The sequence below is a fragment of the Embiotoca jacksoni genome, unplaced genomic scaffold (assembly GCF_022577435.1).
Source record: "Embiotoca jacksoni isolate LCO1_2020_lvr unplaced genomic scaffold, fEmbJac1.0.p SCAF_42, whole genome shotgun sequence".
NCBI lineage: Eukaryota > Metazoa > Chordata > Actinopteri > Embiotocidae > Embiotoca > Embiotoca jacksoni.
Window position 1 is genome coordinate 193,697 of NW_027185395.1, and position 17,978 is coordinate 211,674.

Below are 17,978 nucleotides of genomic sequence, written 5' to 3' on the forward strand. Positions count from 1 at the left end.
TATGAAGCAGCAGTGTACACCGTCTTCCCCTGGAAACCAGGCAGCGATGGAGAAGACAGGCAGCAGCGAGTCTGCGGTGTCTTCTGAGAGTCGTGCAGGTAAAGTGAGCTCACCTATTCTAGCGCAGATGGTCATGAGCATGTCGCTGACTATTTTGGAGTCGTCCACCATGACGGTCTTCACTGTGCCGTCCAGCATGCGGATCTTCAGCGGCCGCTGCTTCTTCTTGTACTCCAGAGTGTCCTGTCAGAAAGACATCAGTGAAGGTTCAGGAATATTTTTGGTGGAACTTTGATTTCAGACATTACACCGAGAAAAAAAAGCAAAAAAAAACATGCGCTGTACCGACTTGCACGAGCTCGGCTCCACACTTCAGTGATTGGAAAATACAATAATGTGTTTTTTCTGGAGAAGCAAACTTTCAATTTATTGAGTTATTGTTTCTGTGCATCACTGACATTGTCTCGGCTGTTTCAGAGTGATGAGACCAGTGATGACGTGTTGAGAAGGTATTTACTAAGAACAACATCCTCTGGTCTTCATTCCACTTCAGCACATTTCTGTCCCGTTGCACTTCTGCATCTCCAGAACCCAAAACAGCAGGTTACCATGGAGATGCCCGCAGCGCTGCCGTGTTCGTGAACGATCGCTTTGAAAGCCGTCGTGCTTGTGCGATTACATTAGTGCTATAAATGGAAAGGCACGTACCAACAGCTGGCTGAGATTGGACCAAAAATGTATAATAATTCAACTAAAGATGTGATTGTATTCATTCAGTTGCATATTATGTTGGCGAATCTCATGATTCAATTCAGAATTAGCTCTTGATTCATAACAATTCCTGATTGATTTGAAAGAAAGGGGCACTATGTTGGCTCTTAATCCTGTTCACTGTGTGCCAAACCAATGACTCTGGTGCTTTAGCCCATTGAGCGGCGGAGAAAAGCCTCTCAACCTCTCTGCAGTGTTGTTCTTTATGTCTCTGCTGCAGATCTACAATCAGAAAAAAAGATTTCTGGCCCTCATGAGTTTCTGAAATAATGTGACAGATAATACCTTTGATGCATACAGTTTATTAGAGCTACTTTTCTTTTTGCCATCGACACAGGATTTAAACCATGCTGGACACATTTTTATCATCCTTCCTTTTTTTCCCGTATGTGAGACTATTGTGTGCTGTAAGTCAAGTTTTTATGGAATTTTGTAGTGAGTTTGTGAAAAAGTTATTCACCCCATTTCTCAACATGTAGTAGTCCAGAGCCTTTCCAGCCTCCAGCCAGATCCCTTTCTTTGGGTCTTCATCAGAGAGAAACAGCCCGTAGTCATTGGCTACAGCAGGAAGGAAAAAAGAATGAAGAGAGTGGATCACTGTAAATGGGATGTTGGCGTACCGGCACACTTTGTGTTTGGATGTAACCTGCAGTCCATGTTAACCAGGTAAGAGGATAACCGGATGAAATGTATCCGCGCTACAATATCGGCTTCCACGCATCACAAAACAAAAAGTCTCTTGAGGGTTGACTTCAGGGGAAACAGGAAGAACTGGACCATTTAATTTGCTGGACAACAGAAACGAGGGGATGATGACTGTCTTTTCTAAATGTAAAATGACTTACAGGTTGGAACAAGTAACAGAGAGCTGCTTGCGTAACAAGAAATAACTGTGAACGCTCAAGTATCTGCTCGTGTGGTGTGCAAGTAGACAACAGTAGTCAAATTGAACCACAGCACAGAGAGAGGCTGAACTCAAGATACTCTGCATAAGCTCAAATAAATGCATGAATGTCAACTCCACAACGTGCAATATAACAGGAAGTGACAGCATGCAGACTGAGGATTACTACGTCCGGCGTCTAGTGGGCCGAATGCTTCATCTATTCATTAATAATTTGAACATCTGCCACGTCTTGTGAAAATTTGACTTTTGGTGTTTTACATAATGCTGCTGAAAAACAAGCAAAAAGAAAAGATAACCTTCATGATGAAGGTAATGATGTGAACACACTGTGGTCGTAGGCCGTTGGACAAAAGAGTCAAAAACTTTTGGTTGCGAGTTGAGTTGGATGTAGTGGGCGGGGCCGACGCTGGAACTGGAGGAAACAGAAGTTTCTATTGGTGGATCACAAGTACTCTAAACAATTATCGAACTCACGCACTCATTATTATTTCATCTTATTTCAAGTTTAGTGTGTGTTTCTGTACGGAGTCAGATCAGGTTGAGTGTTTGTCTGTTTGTTTGGGTCAAAGGTCACCAGACAGACGATGTAGATGTAGCTAGAAAAAGGGGATGTGGAAAACTATTACGATGGCGCATTTCTATGATTGATATGTAATTGGTTCCATGTTTTTTCATGAGGGGTTAAAGTTATAATTGCGGCACATTGTTTTTTTTTCTACCTGCGTGGAGGGGATGCTGTTCAGAAGACGACCGAACATTACGTGGTATGTTTCCTCTTTTGGCAGTTGCTTTGCATCCGCATTTAGTGGATATTAGTCCTTGATACCCCCCTCCCCCTCCACACACACACACACACACACACACACACACACACACACACACACCTTCAATTTGGGATGTCAAAAGTAATCTCATGCTGATTTGATGTATTTTTCTGGGAATACAGATCGATAACTTGATCAGTTTCCCTTCTCTTTACCATTTCCTCTGTTGCAGTGTCTGACAGGTTGTCAGTCAACTGGGCTGCTTTTTTTATTTTTCGATACCAGTAAAAAGCAACCGTCCACAATATAATAACTATCAATTTTTATACCATGGTGTACTGTGATACTAGCATAGCGCTGCAACCATATTTAGGCTAAACCTATGTGGTGCTAATCTGTACGGAATACGGCAAAACACAAATGAAAACTATATTTAATTATTTGGCATAATGAGTAAAGTGTGAGATCTCGAGCTATAAGCTCCATGTGAAAACTACCAATGTTCACCTTATATGGTTCCAGAGAGTTTAGTACAAATGCACATGTACATGCATGCAACCTTTGAGAGAAGGAACTCTACCCCGGTTGTCTCCAGGCGACTGCACAGATTTTTGCTCATTGTGTAATCTAAATTGGCCGGCAGTCCCTTTTTTCATTTGCTGAAATGTTTCCAGTCTCTTGTCAAACTAAATTCTGACCAGATTCAGCTCCACCTGACGTCAGTAACAACAAGCTGCTCTGAGGAAGTTTTATAGCACCCTTGAAAAAGTCTGGTCGTGTTTTGTGTGTGTGTGTGTGTGTGTGTGTGTGTGTGTGTGTGTGTGTGTGTGTGTGTGTGTGTGTGTGTGTGTGTGTGTGTGTGTGAAGGGAGGGGGGGGCTCACGCTGGCCGAGCTGTGCTTCAGGAACCCTCTCCCTGATGATGCGGCAGGCGTCGTACACCATGGTGGAGGGCTCAAACTGCATGGTTTTCACCACATTCCCCACGCCGATCTTTAATGACAGGGCCACCATGATTGCTGCTTTGCACCTCCACCCAACTCACACCTGCATGACGAAAAAAGTAGTTAGCCTGATGTTGCATTCAATCACGATGTCCTCAACAAAAATCAGGAGACAATTGGAGTTATCTGAATGAATGAAATGGGTCGATGAGCTTTAGAGATGCTGGTAAGGTGTATTTCTATTCTTTGGGACAGAACCAGGATGGAGTTTCTTCCTCTGAACCACATCTTAACTTTCCCACTAAGCTGCACAGGGTTTGTTGTTTGTAATTGTTTCTCAATGTTCATTATCATTACTGTTGTTATTATCAACATGGATCCTTGTTGTACTAAGTATGGGATCAGTATTATCTCTATAACAAACAGTTGGACGGGACTCAAACAGAACCATCCACCCTGAGTCAGGCTCTATCTCAGGACCTTCATGATACAAAAGGAACTTTATCTCCTGCACTGTTGAGAAGCCAACTGCTTACTTGTGGGAATTGTTAGCTTCTCTCTATAATACAGTAAGGTCAACCTAAAGAAGTCCTATGGAGAATTGCTATGAATATATCCTTAGATCCTCCTCCTCCTCAACGAGGGTTTGTTTTTTCCCTCCAGAGGAAGTCTATGTAAGACGTGACAGGACATGTAAATACAGCCTGGCTGAGGAGGATAGGCGGCTCGAGAATTTTATGAAACAAGCACTAGTTTGGATCAGAGGCACTACAGAGCAAAGAATCCCGTCGTACGTTTCCTCCACTCCTTTAATAGGAGTCGAGGTCGGAGGAGTTATCATCTGTATCACGTTTGATACCTTCTTCTTCTTTTGCTTCGTGGCAGGTGGCAATTGCCGTCTTGTTTAACATTTGTTTTGCTCGATTCACATAAAAAGTGTTGTCTGCTCACAATGTATGAACCAATCACAGCAGAGCATCGCTCTGATCCAAACTGAACCACCACCAGCCTCAAGATGAGAGGAACTTTTCATTTGCAAAAGATACAGGAAGCTGTATTTATTTATTTTTTTGTGTATATAGTTTGTGTGTGTATGTATTTATTCATTAGTCTTACGTTTCTAAAAAAAAAAAAAAAAAATCTTTGTATCTATCTTATTTATTGTATACGTATATGTACTTTTTTCTTATTGTGTGCACCTTTTTTTTTTTTACCTAACTGTGTTTTTATGCTGCTGTGAGGACTAAATTTGCCTACTGTGGGATTAATAAATTCAATAAAATTGATTTATATAAATATATAAAGTCTTCTCTATCTAAGTAGCGGCATTTGGCCGACCAATGGTGAAACTTAGATTTTCTCAGTCACTGAGACAGACCTTCATGTTTATAGGAGCAAGCTGAGTGACACATTTCACATTCATTGCATCCATTGTTTAATAAAAATATGTATTCGCTTTCTTGTAGCTTTTGACCTTCACTGCAGTTCATCATGACACAAAAATGTATTGAATTACAACTGTTTTAGAAAAGCAGGGGCAAATTGAGTTATTTTGGGATGTCTTGTTCTGGAGGAACTGACAAGAGAGGTGGTGTACTGTGACTCAGGAAAAAGACAAGCAAGTTTCTTTTTAAGCTCTTTGGAAAGGACATGTTAGTTGCAGAGTGACAGCACGTGTTCGCACCGCCTCACATCCTGCTCACACTGCATCCATATTAGTTCATCTGCTGTTTTTCTTGATAACAGGTAGATGTAGCTGGAGTGTGTACAGTATCAGGGAGGGGATTCAATCTCAGGATACAGCTATCAAAATAAATCCTAGCTACTGTAGTAACAGATAAAACCAGACTTCACAGGAAAAATCTTGGCAAATACAAAATGAATTGACCTTAAAACAGACTTGCTGTTGAATTAATTTCTTTTACTGCAACAATGTCGAAGCCTTTTCACCTCAAACGGAATTTCTCATTGTAAATACTACTTTGTAAATTGGCTAATAAGCAAATAAAATATGGTTGAGTGTAAGAAGTGGGTTCATTTCAGATTGTTTGTCGTTTGCTTCTCAACTTTGGTTCTCTGATATCCACGTTTAGCAGATTTCCACTAAAAAGAAGAGGAGTAGAGTAAATACCAGATGTACACCGAGTGACGTCCCTCCTACCCAGTCAGTTGACAAAGTCTGGGAATCTTCTTCCTGTTTGAAGAAATGGACAGACATGAGATCAGGCTACAAAACGTGTTATTCAGACAACATACTGAGCATCGTGACATATGCTCATATATCTTCATGACTCATGCAAAAGACCGGATCGGACTCCAGCAAATTCTGAGATTTCAAATGCAGGCAAATTGAACTAATTCCCACATTAGTTGCAGGAGCTTAAACTGTGACATATCCTCACATAAAAAAAAGATTGTGTTTTTTCTGTTAACATACAGTAGAAGAACTAAACAGATATTGAAATGCAAGATGAGCCATTATCACCTAAAGGAACAGTTCAAATGTTTTTGAGATACAGGTCCATCCAGTGTTGCGTACAACTTTGTTGGAAAGAGTTGGATAAGAAGGTTCCCACCACCGTCACAACAGCACAGTGAAATAGAAAGCAGCAGTAGCCGGTTAGCCCAGCCCACACGCTTACTAATTATCATGTTATACATCATTTGTTTGTTGCATTCAAAACCGCAAGCTGTGAAAACAATAAGTTATTGTGCTTTTATAGAATATTAACAACCTGTAAATACGCACCTTCCTACGTTTGTGCATTTCTAAATAATGTTAAATAAAATTCCCAGGTTTATTATTATTATTTGAGAGATATCAGAGGATAATCAAATAAAAGAACTTTGCTTTTTTCAAAGCATCAAAAGATCTGAATACCTGTGAATGAGTAATTCATTCTTTGTTTTTTTGGCAAAATTGCAAACATCTTTATGAATGCGTATTTGTTTTTATTTTATATATATATATCAAATTTAAGAGTGCATGAAGTAAAGGATTCCGAATACTTCTCAAAGCCTTGCACTTTCTTCTGTTTTTGTGTTTCCACATTTGTACCAAACCTTGAGATGCCCTAATTATCTATGTAGAAATACAATAAATACAATTTTGATAAAAAAGGATTTTTTTTTTATTTTTTTTTCCCCCAACTTCCTCAATTACCATTCTTTCTGCAGAAAAATTAGAACATCTGTTACAAGCCTGAGCTGAATGAAGTTATGGACAATATTGTTGTCATTTATTTATAATCATTCAGTACACAGCAATACTTGAACTTTGCTCTGTTATTACTCATAATATTTTATTACTCACTCATACATCTGTTATGGATTCTTGCAGTTAGTTATTTGGCTCTTTTATTTTGTTGTCGGGGGTATCGTGGCTTCATCTCCAGACAAACTTGGATCTGTGTGTGCTCCTGAATGACAGGGTTCTTACGAGGTCCCAATCAGATGTCTTGGTGTCATTTCCTGTTTTAAAATGGCCTTCAATGCCATAAAAGGGCATTTCAGACATCAGTATACTCCCAGCTATGATTCAGCTGGGAGCTGAAATCCTGTCTGCAGTGAGCGTGAAGTCAGCTCGATATCTGGGAAAAGCTCAAGGAAAGTCTGTTTCAGTTGTTCTAAATCTTTCTCTCTCATCAGTGGTTGTCTGCAGTATTATCATCAAACGCATTTAGACCATAAATCCTTCCTGTCTAATTAGTATCAAGTTAAAGATTGAGTGATAATCTTGTTTGAAAAAGAAAAAAAAGTGTGCAGATTTCAGAAATTCTACTGTAAATGCTTCCCAATCCACCCGGACTAAAAGAGGAAGTGCCGAGTCGCAACAATTACTGCAGTTACTAAGAAATGAGGAAGAGTACATTTCAAAGATCCTTCTTTGAAACTCTGCACACAGCTCATTCTGCAGAGTGAAACTAAAACAGCCAACTGTAGGAACAAGAGAAGCATATTTTTGACTTGAAAATAACAATAATAATGGTAAAATATGAATAATAATGTACACTTTCAAAATGCCAACGCATGTTAATAAAATATAATCATGTCGATTAGGTTAAGACATCTGCTTTGTGTCCCACCCGTCTGATCCAGTCCCAGATCTCAGCATTAACCTTGGAGATATCTGTCCAATGAACAAAAAGAAGACAAATAGCATGCACTTAACTGATAAGAAACTTGAACTGTCTATTAAAGTGGGAACTGAGCCATCATAAATGTTTAAAGACCTTAAATAGCTGACTTGACTTCCTGTCTGTCAAGTCCAAACTTCTACAGCAGCCAACTGTCATCCTGTAAGCGAACATCCGGCCGATCTCCACCAATCAGGAACCGTACATCGGGTCTATCTCATATCCTTCAGGCCTGAACAGACTCATTTAAACTGTCCATGAACAACCACAAGAACGTGACAATAACTTATCTTATTTTGCCAGAACAACACATTTTACTTAAGGCTGCTAAGTACAGCACGGGGGGGGGGGATTAATTAGTAGAAGGAGTTTGTTAACGTACAACACGATGGAAATGGCAAATAAAATCTACAATAAAAAATGTCCGACTTCCTGCTGAGTTCATATCACCGAGAGCTTTCTGTAGATGTCGGTATGATACACATGCCTACCGAATCCGGTACACTGCAACACATGGTTGGCTCTGGAGTTTTTTATAACCATATGAAAAACATGTGGCCATCATGAGTACATGGGCACAATTATAAAATGGTTACAAAAATGATTACAAAAAAAAAATACAGTATTCTATTCTAAATTTGTGTCACAAAAATTCGTTATCGGAGCAGATGTGAAATATGGTCTCCTGTTTCTGAGTTCTGGCATTGAATAAAGGACACAAACGTGTATTTTGCAGAAGATGTCACAGTGAAGATGATATTTGACCTTTTGAATTACATAATTTCATCCCTTGCCCATTTTATCACTATTTCGACACTTACGTGAAATTTGCAAATGAATGATTGCATTATGGCCCTAAAGAGGTGCCCCAAGGTGTTCCTGAGGAATCCCAGTCATGAGAATGGGGACAGATGTGAGGTCACAGTGACCTTGACCTATACGACCACCAAATCTAAATCAGCTCATGGTCAAGTCTAAGTGAATATTGGGGGCCAGATTTGAAGAGATTTCCTCATTAGAATTCTTGAAATATCATGTTCATCAAGAATCAGGCAGTCTTGAGGTCATAGTGGTCTTAATGTTTGATCTTTGACCATCAAAATCCACTTCATTATCATCTATTCAGAGATATAATCTTCACAAGAATTAGACAGATGTGAGGTCACAGTGACGTTAAACTTAAACATTCCCTTAAAATATTGTGTTCAAAAGGATGCGAGGTCACAAAACTCATTTGGATGTTGCTGCAAGGGACATGGGTCAATGTGAGGTGACTGTGACCTTTTGACCACCAAAAAGTTACTGGTTCATCCTCGAGTCCAAATAAATATTTGTGCCACCTTTGAAGAGATTTCCTCAAAGTGTTGCAGAGATATTCTGTTCACAGTGTGAAGCTGCCGTGACCTCACAGTGACCTTGACCTATACGACCACGAAGTGTCTGGCTAACCAGACCTGCTAAATGTTTGCGATAGATATTTGGTCGCACTCTTGAGCCCAGCTTTAGGTGAAGCAGCACATAATGGAGGTTATTATTTGAAAATATAAAGGTTTGTGCTCTATTCTCTGTAACTGGTGGAAAAGCTCGGAGACACCTTTGCTGCTCTTTGGAATAAACTGCAGCACATTCACGTCAAAACAAAAAGCTTTGCTTGATGGACTGTATGATTTAGTTATACAGTTTGAACCGCGCACCCTGCTTTCATTTGTCATAAATAATGCCGGTGTCAGCAGGTTTTGGGCCGATCCCAGTGTTCCCAGAAGATTCTGCTCATAAAAAGCTTTAGCCTTCATATTAGCAATGGATTTGAGCCCAACAAATATAAGACATGAGCAGAAAGACTTACATCGATGCTCTCTCAGTAGAACTTGCCCACTCACTCACTCACTCCACTAGTTTACTGCTAGCTAGTTAGCCTGCACACTGGAGCTGAAGCGCTAGTGGTGCCCAAAGTTTTGAAGACTTTCCCAAATGGCCCAAAGTCCTGCTTTTCAACACAACTGTTAAAACGTTCTGGTCATAACTTGCAGCTCCAACACAGGATGGTTTAAACTGCCTTACCGTGCCACTGATAGTTCAGCTACGGGCTACTGGCAGTCAAACACATCCCGCCTCCCCAATTTAGTTCTTTTTCAAATCAAATGTCTGCACGCATAGACCTGGCAAACCTTTCAGAGCAACCTGTGCAACCAATGAAAGTGCTTAGTTGCGCTGGACCGATGTTTTTGTTGCATGTGCAACCGGTCGTACTGCGGAGCCGTGTTCAGACTGAGAGCCAGAAAGAAGATCCAAATTTCTGCATCATCGTGTGGCTTAAATTCTAATCCTGAATCCTTCCCAAGTCCTGTCAGTTGTCCCAGTTGTATTTTTTTAACATGCCCAGTGCTTTCCAACACATAAAGCTCTGAGAGCAATTTCTACAAAATGAAAGTGTCTGAGAGCTACTCGTGTTCAGCAACATTTATTCACATAGCTGAGCTTCACCCAAACTGGCTGAATAAGCTTCTTTTATGTGAACAGTAACAAACTGACACCCAACACAACACGTGTTTTACTTCAACAGTGCACTCCCTTTACAGCTCTGGCCCCGTTGTTGCGGTGCAGCCAAAAATATTGTATTTTTTACTCGACAATGTATCAGAAAGACTATTAGGGCTTCACTTCTGTACATGTTATTTTAAAAATCCCTGCATCGTATTTACCAGACAGTCTTATGTTGTTGAATACTTTAATAAAATGAATGAGTCAAATATTAATATACAACAGACTAGAGCTGTGAAATATTGCGTGCCGCTTATGATGTGGATTCTGAATGGATTAGGCCTCTCTGACTGATAAACGTCAACATTAACAAAAAAAAAATGGGGCTAATATACAAATTACTTCTCGCTACCATTAACATCTGGAGACAAGCTATTTGGCCTACTAAATGCAACAGACCTTAAAATCCAGTCGATGATAGCAAAGTTAAATAATGACAAAACATAGGCAATTCTACAAATATGATGACTCTATCACATTTCCAGTTTAAACTCAAAACCCACTTAGTCAGTGTGGGCTCTTTGGAGACATCCGTGTCCATAAACTAATTTGTAAGCAGATACTGCATGTCCAGGAAAACTAGAAAATTGACAGCTCATCTGACAGACTGACGCTTTTGGGACATCAGGCAATAATTTGCATGGTGAAGAAAAAAAAAGCCTTTATGACTGCAAAGAAAAGCAAGAACGGTCTCCGACGACATTCTAGAAACCTTCATGACCAGAACCTCAGATGATTTAACACAAGATGCACAAATCCTGTTCAAAGGGCCAATGTGCAGTCCACAAGAACATACAACAAGAAACACTGAAGAGTTCTGGGAAAAAAATGGGTGGTATGCCTCTGCTAACCACTCAAGTTGTAATTTCCATGCATATCTGTCCACACTCATAAAGATGTTGCTGCAAGATGCTATACATTCTAAAAAAAAAAAAAGTGGCTAGTTTACACAAAACTTCCTGACAGCACAGAAAATCTATAAATCAGCACCAAAGTCTCCAATTTAGTAGTCGCATAAATGTATCGCAATCTCCCCTTCGGCCCTTCAGTTAATGGTGTTAAGAAAATGGGCAGAAAAGAATAAAACAAATTTATGCTTTTAATATTTGTGTGAAATGTTGTCATCATTAACGTATGAATTATTGCATTATAGCGTGGCCCAGTTACCTTTGACCACCAAATTGAAATCAGTTCATCCTTGAGTCCAAGTAAATGTCAGTGCCAAAATTTAAGAAATTCCCTCAAGGGGTTCCCGAGATATCGCGTTCACAAGAATAGAATTGACAGGTAGGACAGACATGAGGTCATATTAACCTTGACCTCTGACCTTTAATTATCAAAGTCTACCTGCTTCATCCTTGAGTCCAAATGAAATGTGCTCAATTTGAAGAAGGTCCCTCATGGTGTTCCAGAGATAACGCATTTACAAGAGTGGGTCAATGTGAGGTGAGTGACCTTGACCCCCAAAATCACAACAATGCATCCTTCAGTCTGAGTTCATGTTCAAATGTCCAAATGAATACTTGTGCCACATTTGAAGAGATTTCCTCGATGCATTCCTGAGTTTTCACGTTTAAAGTGGGAAACGATATGAACTCAAGTTACTTTCATTTTTTACCTTTGACCACCAAAATGAAATGTTTATTCTTGAGTCAAAGTGAATATTTGTGCCAAATTTGAAGAGGGTCCCTTAAGCAATATCATATTCACAAGAATGGGAAAGATGTGAGGTCACAGTGACCTTGACGTTTGACCACCACAATCTAGTCAGTTCATTATTAAGGCAGTTTGTTTTGCATGGATTTTTTTTTTGCATTTTGTGACAAATTAGAACTTCTCTACAGCCGTTCCTGAAATTTTTGCATTCATAAGAATTGGTCAATGTGAGGTGACAGTGACCTTGACCTTTGACCACCAAAACGTTATCAGGTCATTGTAGGTACCAAGTAAATGTTTCTGCCAAGTTTGAAGAAATTCCCTCAAGGAATTTTGACAACCAGACAGACGGATGAGATGCACGTGAGGTCACAGGGACCTTGAGCTCTGACCTCTGACCTTGATCTCTGACCACCAAACTTGAATCGATTCAACCTAGAGGCCAGCTAACATTTGTGCCACATTTGAAGAAATTCCATCCAGGCGTTCTTAAGACATCGTGTTCATCTGAATGTCGAATTGGGGGTTAGACTGACCTCGACCTTTGACCCCCATAATATCAGTTAATCATTGGTATCAAGTTAATCTATTTGCCAGGGTTGAAGTACTTTTCTAAAGGCAGTTCTTGAGATATCTCGTTTGTGAGATCAGGACTGACACATAATCCAAACGTAACGTCTCCAGCTATGGCAATAATATAACAACAATCGCCAACGCTTAGGTATGAAAAATGAACCTCTGTCAAAACAAAAGAAACAGCACATGAAGAAGTTTCAGTCAGTTTATCTCAGTCTGACTTTCACCTTCTGAAGACCAGCGTTAAGAAGAAAGACCCGACAACAGGCAAGAGCTAGAGGTGGCTGGCCTGAAGGTGTGGAGAGCCTCAGTGAGATGAGATGTTGAAATCATTACCACACCTGTTCCACCAAATCAACTTCAGAGAAAAGTCTTTGTCTAATTTAACTTAAGTTAAAACATAAAAGGCACAACTACAGCTCCATCAGCAGCTAACCTCCTACTAGGTGCATTCTCTTAATCTTTTACCTTGTTGAAAGCTCTTCCTGTGCAGTTTGATAAATGAGGCCGCAGCTCTTTCTGTATCCTTTAAATAAGCTACAGGACGTATATAGCAGCTCAGCATGATGCCCCAACTCTAGCGCTGTTTGTGATACCTCCAGCCTGGCGAAGGAATTCAAATGTGCATTCCTCTGGAATACCAGCATCAAAACCCCGGCGGAGGGAGGGGAGACAGAAGAGAGGCTTTATTCAGTCTTATGTCACTGGCAGCCAACATTACAACTAAATGCAGCCGATCCCGGCGGAATACAGGAATGTAAGGATGGAGAAACTCTGTGGCAGCGGAGGATCTCCAGTCTGTAAACCTCAATCAAGTCCAGGAAAAACAAAGCTGCTTGGAATATACAGTCCAGACTACAAGTATTTCGATCCTAAGTATTTGATATATCGTTTTTTTATTTGTTTTTCAGGCTATGTGACTCAGACTTGGATCGTTGTTTTGTTTCTACTTATTTGAGCACGATATGAATTACTGCAGACGTTGAATATAGACACTATTTGCTGTACAGCAGCACAACTGATGGTCTTAAAGAAGGCCAACAATCGAACCAAATACAGAAACAATTAACAAGGCCCACCTGATTAAAAACTATTGCAGGTAATGATCTCACAAATACAGTATTGCCAATATTTTGCAAAGCTGTCATCAAGGCAAACGGCGGCTGCTTTCTAAAATATGTTACAGTTTGGTTTTCTGTTCATTACATAAGTCTGTTTCAAATGCTGCTTTGGTTTTCCATTGGTAAAAAGTTGTGGATAGTTCCTGTAACTATTTTCTATCACCTCCACGGACGTTCCATGAAGAACGAGTCGATATTCAAAGGTGACGTGAAAACATTACAGACGACTGGACGGTCACATAAATTCCTCCCAATCAACTCATCACTGCATGTAGGACATTCTGCACAAACCCGCCGTTGTTAACGAGCAAAGCTTCGACAGCAGCCGAAGGGTTTTCATTCACCGGACTACTAGATTAATGGCAACAGCAAAACCACCCCGACTTTAACTGAAGTGGAGCTGGCGTTCCTGTTAGGTTGCAAGCTGCGTGTGCCGTGTGGAAGATGATGAACTTGTAGTTTCATGGGGCGTTGCTATAGTAACGATGACACGTTGAGGGAGGACTATCGGCAGTGGAAAACCAAGTCCAGAAAAGTACCCGCCGGTACCAAAGTCGAATAGGGTCGAGTATAAGAGTGGGAAAAGGGACTATAATTCCATTTGTGCTTGTGGTGGCGGGGTGTGGTTAGCTCAGCTGCAGGGGTAGAGAGTGGGAGGAGTGGTTCAGGGAACGGTGCCGGCAGGTGTAACGAGCACAGCTGAGCCGAATAGGGACTGATGAGCTCTCCCCTATAAAGGGAGCAGGGAGAAGGAGGAAGAGGAGAAGCGGTTGCATGAAGACATTGGTGTATGGACCGGGCAAATAAAGGCATTTTACACCCGAACGTACGACTGAGCGTGTCATCTGTGTCCAGGAGAGACCCGGTAGCTACCGCTACTACAGTAAAATGCCTTTATTTGCCCGGTCCATACACCAATGTCCATGTGCAACCGCTTCTCCTCTTCCTCCTTCTCCCTGCTCCCTTTATAGGGGAGAGCTCATCAGTCCCTATTCGGCTCAGCTGTGCTCATTACACCTGCCCGGCACCGTTCCCTGAACCACTCGCTACCCCCTGCAGCTGAGCTAACCACACCCCACCACCACAGTGCCATTTTATAGTTTTGATGTCTCTAGTATTGTTGTACAATGTACAAAATTCAACCCCATTTCCAGAATGTGTAACATTTAAATAGGAACAGAATGCGATGATTTGCAAATCATGTAAACCCTTCTTTAATTGAAGATGGAACAAAGACAACATTTCAAATGTTAAAACTGAGAAATTCTATTGTTTTATTAAAATATATGCTCATTTTGTACGTTTAAAAAAAGTTGGGCCAGGATCATGTTTACCAGTGTTGCATCACCTCATCTTTTAATAACACTGTTTCAGCGTGAAAATATAAAGCAGTCTGTCCGTGTGCATGTCAGCTGTGGAACCAGATTTAAGAATTCATGGGAGTCATGAACATTCATGATTGAGGGCACATTGAGCCGATCTCCCCTCAAACTTTATCTGAAGAAATGAGTAGCGCCTCACGACAACGCAGACTTCTCTCTGCACTGACTGAACTCTGCAGGTCGCCGCCGGCTCGGCAACTCGCTGCAGTCTAAAACAAATGATTTCTTGCGCCGAAGTAGTGGCAGCGCATGTTGTCTTAACCAAATATGGATGAGTTAAAAACACGTCAGTCCAATCTATGCTGCACACTGGAATGATAAGCACGCTTCCTTAACTGGTGTGAGAGTAGGCCGTGATGCAACACACCGACACCTCTCCGGCCGAGCTGGTATCCGTAGGCTGCTTCCAGCAGTCTATACACGACGTGTTGATCATGTATTCACTGGATCTATTTAAACCAGCTTCATTTAACATTGATCATCGTGGAGCTTTTAATGAACACAGATCACACAAACAATTTCACACTGGACACTTTTGCTTTCTATCACAAAGCTGAATCGTAAAATATACATTTTAATACAAGTAGTCACTGTAAGTAAACAGCAGCACCTACATGCTTTCACTGACCAAGTCATTTCCTTTTCTCACAGGTGTTGCCAAACACAGCACCTCTAACAACATGGTGGAAAATACCAGAGATGCATTTCATCAGAGCCGTGTACGACCGTTTTAAATGCTTCGTGTTCTGTCTGGTGTTTTTGTAAATGTTGAATCAAATCTGGTCTAAAATGCAGTAATGCTGTTAGTGTAGAAAACTATGCATCTTCACTCAATTTTGGACTTCAGCGGCCAGCTGTAGCAACTGGTATGAATACAATTATATTTTTAACTAATCCGTATTCTTATCAGTCTGGTCTTTTATCAATATCAGGGCGGCACGGTGGTGCAGTGGTTAGCACTGTCGCCTCACAGCAAAAAGGTTCTGGGTTCGAATCCGGTCCTGGGCCTTTCTGTGAGGAGTTTGCATGTTCTCCCTGTGCTTGCGTGGGTTCTCTCCGGGTTCTCCGGCTTCCTCCCATCATCCAAAAACATGCACCTCAGGACTGTGCAGACAGGTCATCATTGTAAATGAGAATTGGTTCTCAATTGATATTACCTGGTTAAATAAAGGTCAAATAAATATCTCTCCTTGGTTCTTAACATGATGACAACAAATTGTCATAAACCTCCCATGTTGAGATTTCCTTGTGCCAGATGCAGCGGTGATAACTCACCCTCCTCCATGTTTAACAGGAAGTATGGTGTTGTTTTCTTGGAAAGCTTCCTTTTTTCGGCTATGACCACAGAGCTGATGTGACGAGCCAAAAAGCTCCAATTTTGTCTCATCTATCCACCCGACCTTCTTTCAGAATTCTGTCTATTTAACGAAATTCAAGTGTGTCTTTTTTATGCTTTTCTTTCAACAGTGGAGTCCTCTTAGGGTCCTTGAAGGCCAACTTGCCCAGTGTTGCTCAAACAGTGACAGATGTTGCAATGAGACACTGATGTACTTCGGCCTTGGAGTTCAGCTTGCATTTCTTTGGAAGTTTTCCTTAGCTCTTTATTTAACATTTTGCATTATGCTTTTACTCAATCTGGGGTTAAGTTTCCACATTCAGGGAGCTCATCTACAATCCCGAAGCCCTTTCAACTTTTTAATAATATTCACAGGAACATCAAGCTGCTTGAGATGGTCTTGGAGCCCTCAACTTTAACATTGATAGTGTTTGTGATGACCTCAGACTGCCCTCTCCTGTAGCTCCTCTGATCCATGTTCACCATGATACTAAACAGCAGTCACCTCTTTTCTCCATTTAAATAGGCTTTTATATTTTAAATGACTGATCACAAAATTGTCGATGTGTAATTAGTTGGTTGGAAATATTACCATAATCCAATTACATATACTTTTCTGGGGTTACCCACAAACCTGTTGTCATTTTAGATTATCTTTGTATAAAAAGCAATAATAAATCCATTTTTTTTTTAATCTTTTCTTTGCTTTACTCTATGACATACAAAAGGAATGCAGGTATAGATAAGAAAATTGCTTTTAATTTTATCATCTGTTTTAAAGGAATGATGCAGGTTTATTTTCAATGACGGTCCCAACAAATTCATCCACAACTGTTAAGTTAATATTTTACTTTTATTGGCTACCGTGAATCAAACCTGCTAATGACAAATATCAATTCAGCTGATGCTAGCTACCTTTTAACATTGACACGGTTTTCACAGCCATAATAACACTCTCAGTGCTCACATGGGTTTTCACAGGTCCTAAACTGAATGAACAGAAGAAAACCTGTTAACCAACGTGGTGAGCAGCCATGAAAGAGAGAATGAGCATAAGTGTGTTGAATAAGACTGGAGCAGAGTATAAAGTAGAGCTCTGTGAATATAGCAGTTTGAGCTACTTGTCATTTTTTGTTTAACAAATAACACAATTCTTCAAAACCCAAGTCCCGGTCCCCGTCTTGCTTATTAAATGGACAGGCGAGCCGACCCGGCTCACTTACGGTGGAATGACCTCTGAGGCAGAACAGCTATTTTCATTTTAGCGACAGACAGCGGCAAAAATGTAATGCTTCCGAGTTTAGCTTTAATTTGAAACGTGGTTAAAATGGACGAACAGGACGAAACTAAAGTACGAACGTGTCAAAATAAAAATGTATTCATATAGGATACAGACTGACAATGGAAGGTTAAGAGAACTGCAGTTCAAATCCATTCATATTTTGTTTTACCAATGTTTTGTGATTATTATTCTGATGGAATGATGCATTTTCTAAAGAAATATTGGAATGATAGGTCCTTTAGTTCACAAAGTTCTTATGTGAAATTGAATCGTTTTTGGTCAAATAACTGCCCTTTAAATGTAAATCTAAATAAGAGGTTTAAAACAGTGTTGCACTCAGTAATCTCAAACTGAACACAGCATAGGTGGCTGCATCGGAGAGTTTTAACCACGACGTGCATACTTACTGACAAGGCTTATAGCTTCCTCCTGCTCTGTGCACGTCACTGTGCTGCGCACTGTTCACACTCAACAGGAGCAGTCCCTGAACCTCTTCATCCACCCTCGTACAGTATGATTTAGGCCCAAGGTTGGGAACAACAGCCAATTCACAAAAGTAGTCG

At 40.6% G+C, this 17,978-nt stretch overlaps 1 protein-coding gene across 1 annotated transcript in view; it reads right to left on the reverse strand.

The window, feature by feature from the left end:
• Positions 1–17,978, reverse strand: part of tln1 (talin 1) — a 93,403-nt gene that overhangs the window by 71,954 nt on the left and 3,471 nt on the right. Inside the window, exons 2-5 of the mRNA XM_069168947.1 lie at positions 5,517–5,579; positions 3,326–3,488; positions 1,232–1,329; positions 114–243 (exon numbers count right to left, since the gene is read on the reverse strand). Of these exons, the coding sequence (XP_069025048.1) occupies positions 114–243; positions 1,232–1,329; positions 3,326–3,455 (358 nt within the window). The 5' untranslated portion in view covers positions 3,456–3,488; positions 5,517–5,579. The remainder of the gene's footprint in view (positions 1–113; positions 244–1,231; positions 1,330–3,325; positions 3,489–5,516; positions 5,580–17,978) is intronic.